General features: G+C 27.1%; 2 protein-coding genes across 2 annotated transcripts; both read right to left on the reverse strand.

Annotated features, from left to right (window-relative positions):
• Positions 1-52: 52 nt before the first annotated feature.
• On the reverse strand, positions 53-896 carry ENU1_072870 (hypothetical protein; the record flags this gene model as incomplete). The annotated part of the gene is made up of 2 exons (XM_008858463.1): positions 53-705; positions 758-896. The coding sequence occupies 2 exons, from the start codon at positions 894-896 to the stop codon at positions 53-55; spliced, it is 792 nt and encodes a 263-aa protein (XP_008856685.1).
• Positions 897-1195: 299 nt separating this feature from the next.
• Positions 1196-2806, reverse strand: ENU1_072880 (hypothetical protein; the record flags this gene model as incomplete). Its single annotated transcript, XM_008858464.1, has 1 exon — positions 1196-2806. One exon carries the CDS (start codon positions 2804-2806, stop codon positions 1196-1198), a length of 1611 nt encoding a protein of 536 aa, XP_008856686.1.
• Positions 2807-3149: the final 343 nt, after the last annotated feature.

The following is a 3149-nucleotide window of genomic DNA, read 5'->3' on the forward strand; positions in this document are numbered from 1 at the left end:
AAAAAAAAATAAATAAATAACAAAAATCAGATGAAGTGAAGAAAGAAATGATTTAAGCATAACTGTCAACAATTTTACCTTCAAGTTCAGCTCGTAACTTTTTAATTTCAGTATCTTTCTGAATCATTTCATAATTCATTTTTTGGATAATGGCATCTTTTTGTTTTGCTTCATCAACCAAAGCATCATTTTCATTTTGTGATTTTTGAACTTCAGCATTTCTTGCATTAATTTTTTGTTGAACTTCTTTAATTTCTGCTTCAAGTTTTTGTTTTTCTTGTTGGAATTCTTCTTCAACTTTAAGAAGTTCTTCTTTATTCTTTGATTGTGCTTTTAATTGATCAACCTCATTAGTCAATTGTTCTTTTTCTTTTTTGAGTTCTTCAACCTGAAGTTCTAATGGTTTTTGTGCTTCTTCTAAGATTTGGTTAAATTCATCTTCTTGAGTAGATTGAATTTTATTGTACATTGTTTTTAATTGAGCATTATCATCTTTTTGGAGTTTAACTTGATTCTTTAAAATGATTGTACGTTCAGCTAATTGTCGTTGTGTCAATTCATACATTTGTTGAAGGTCAGGAATGGACTTTTCCTGTTCTTCAATTTGTTGCATTAATTTAGCTGTTTCAGTCTTAGCATTCTCACACATTTGAGTAACAGTTTTAGTGTTTTCACTTATTTTTGTATTTAATTCAGCAACACTCTCTAAAAATAAGTACTAACTACTAATCATAAGTAATTTTCTCATTTAACAAACTTGGTGCTGTTGATTGAATAACTTCATAAATAATTTGGTATGAATTACGTAAAATATGATATGCCATATTAAGGTCATTTCTGTTTAGTGCAAGAATAAATTCATCATTATAAAATATTGGTTGATCCATTTGACTCATGTCTTTCAATTTTTGAGTTTCAACTCTTTTTGATTTGTTTTTTAACTTTTCTTATTTTTATAAAACAAATTTAATTATTATAAAAAGCAAAAAACGAATCAGAACCCTTTATCCTCATATTTTTTCAGTATGAAACTGCGAACAGGGAGACTGCCAAGTCTAGTCATCATCTTCATTTATCTTTTGTTTCTTTTCTTGTTAATTTAATTTTTTTATTATTCTGTAAATTATGGGTTTATTTCTTTTTATAACTATATTATTTAATTATTTTTTCTATTTATTTCTTTTGAATAATTGATTTACATTTTATTTATTTTTTTCTTGTTAATTTTACGACTTAATCTCGACCATTTGTATATTTCTTCTATAGACTCTGGTAGTTGTGGTGATGGAGTATCTTCACTTCCTAATTCTTCATACCCTTCCTCAGAAGGTGTTAATAATACTTTTTTTAAAATCATTTGTTCCAAGGGGGTAGTGTCATTAGTAGATAAAATATCATACGGTTCTTGAATACTTTCTTTTAACTTTCTTTCTTGTTCTTTCCATTCACAGTGTTTGAATATCATCATTGGTTCTTCTTTAGAAAATACACCTTCAACATTAATCCAACCATGTTGTTTGGTAGAGTTGAAATGAAAATGATAGTCATGTAAAATCGAAGTAATTTCATCTCCATACAACAATACCATCCCATTGTTTGGTAAAACATCACTAAATTCTTCTAAACTGGAAGCACCACTTGCAATTAATGTTTCAATTTCACCAAGTTTTAGAATTTCATTCACACTAATGTTTTGATTTTTTGCTGTTTTTTCTCTCCATTCACACAATTGACTAAATGCCTTAAATTGCTCTTTAGAGTATTTTCTATAAGATGCTCTTTTCTTAATGATTCGTTTCATTTCATATTTTCTTCCACCTGGTAATACTTCTTTATCACTTTCCACAAATACACCATGAAGAAGATGTTGTTCTATTAACTTATTTCGTATCTTAATGGAGAAATTAAGAAGTTGTAATGTGTCTAACCCAAACCAACAAATGACATATTTTGAATAAGGTCGAATCATCCATTCATCATTTGTCTCAGGAATTCTGTCTGTCATTGTTTTAAACAAGTCAGCATAGTTATAACAGATATTCATTTTTTGACAAGCCACATCGAGTAAAAATACATTATTTGTGGTTATTTTAAATTGATAATATAATGCTCTGATTCCAAAAGCTTTATAACATACTTTTTCAATGGAAGTACTTTCAAAAAGAAGAGATGTTGTTTCAAAAGATTCTTTTAATTTTAAAATATCCAGAACATAAACAAAATGACTGAAAGCAACAAAAAGAATACAAATATATCCTCTATAATTGTTTCTTTTATCAATACCAAATGAAAGAGAAACTTGGTGATATTTCATAACTCTTTCCATAAAAGATTTTAATTCTTCTTTAGTAGAAACTTCTATAAGACTCATATCTTCCATCTTTGGTAAAAGTTGATTATCTTGAAATTGGTATTGCCAAACTTGTTTTGTATCATCTCCAAAGAATAAAATAGGTGATTCAATTTCATAAGTATCATCTTCAATTGCAATAGGAAGTAGTGCATTTTTTGAGTTAATTCGATGATCAAGAGATTCTAATGAATAAACAGAAAGATTAACTTTTGGAGAAACAAGAATTTTAGATGGATTTTGTTTCTCACTAATATACTCATTACATTGGTGAATAATACTATTTGAAAGTTCAAGTATTTTTTTTGGATTTGTAAGAACAGTCTCAGGATCATCAGAATATCCTAAGTCATCAAGCACTTTTTTAATTAAATGGATTAAATGACTTTTTGATTCTTCATTATTATTTAGACCTTCTTTAATAGCTTTATCAGCATCATCCAGTAACTTCTGCATTTTGTGATTTAATAACTTTTCTTTAACAAATTTACACTTTTAGACAAGTGTCTTTTCATTTAGAAAGACAAAACAAAAACAAAGAGTGAAGATGAAAAAACATCATAATTATTTAAATCAATTCAAATTATTCACGACTACAATGTTTGGTTCTGTGTAATCAAATTTGACATTTTCTGTTGTGATAAGAATAAAAGCAATTACTGAAAAGACCATCACCAACAATAAGAAGAAAAATGTAACAATGTACATTGCAAGATTTTCTTTTGCAATACCAAGAAATCCCATTACTTTTGTTTTTTAAGTTCTTTTTTTCTCAGATTATATTAAATCTTTTTTTTTT

This window comes from Entamoeba nuttalli (genome assembly GCF_000257125.1).
Source record: "Entamoeba nuttalli P19 unplaced genomic scaffold asmbl_3569, whole genome shotgun sequence".
NCBI classification, from domain to species: domain Eukaryota; phylum Evosea; order Mastigamoebida; family Endamoebidae; genus Entamoeba; species Entamoeba nuttalli.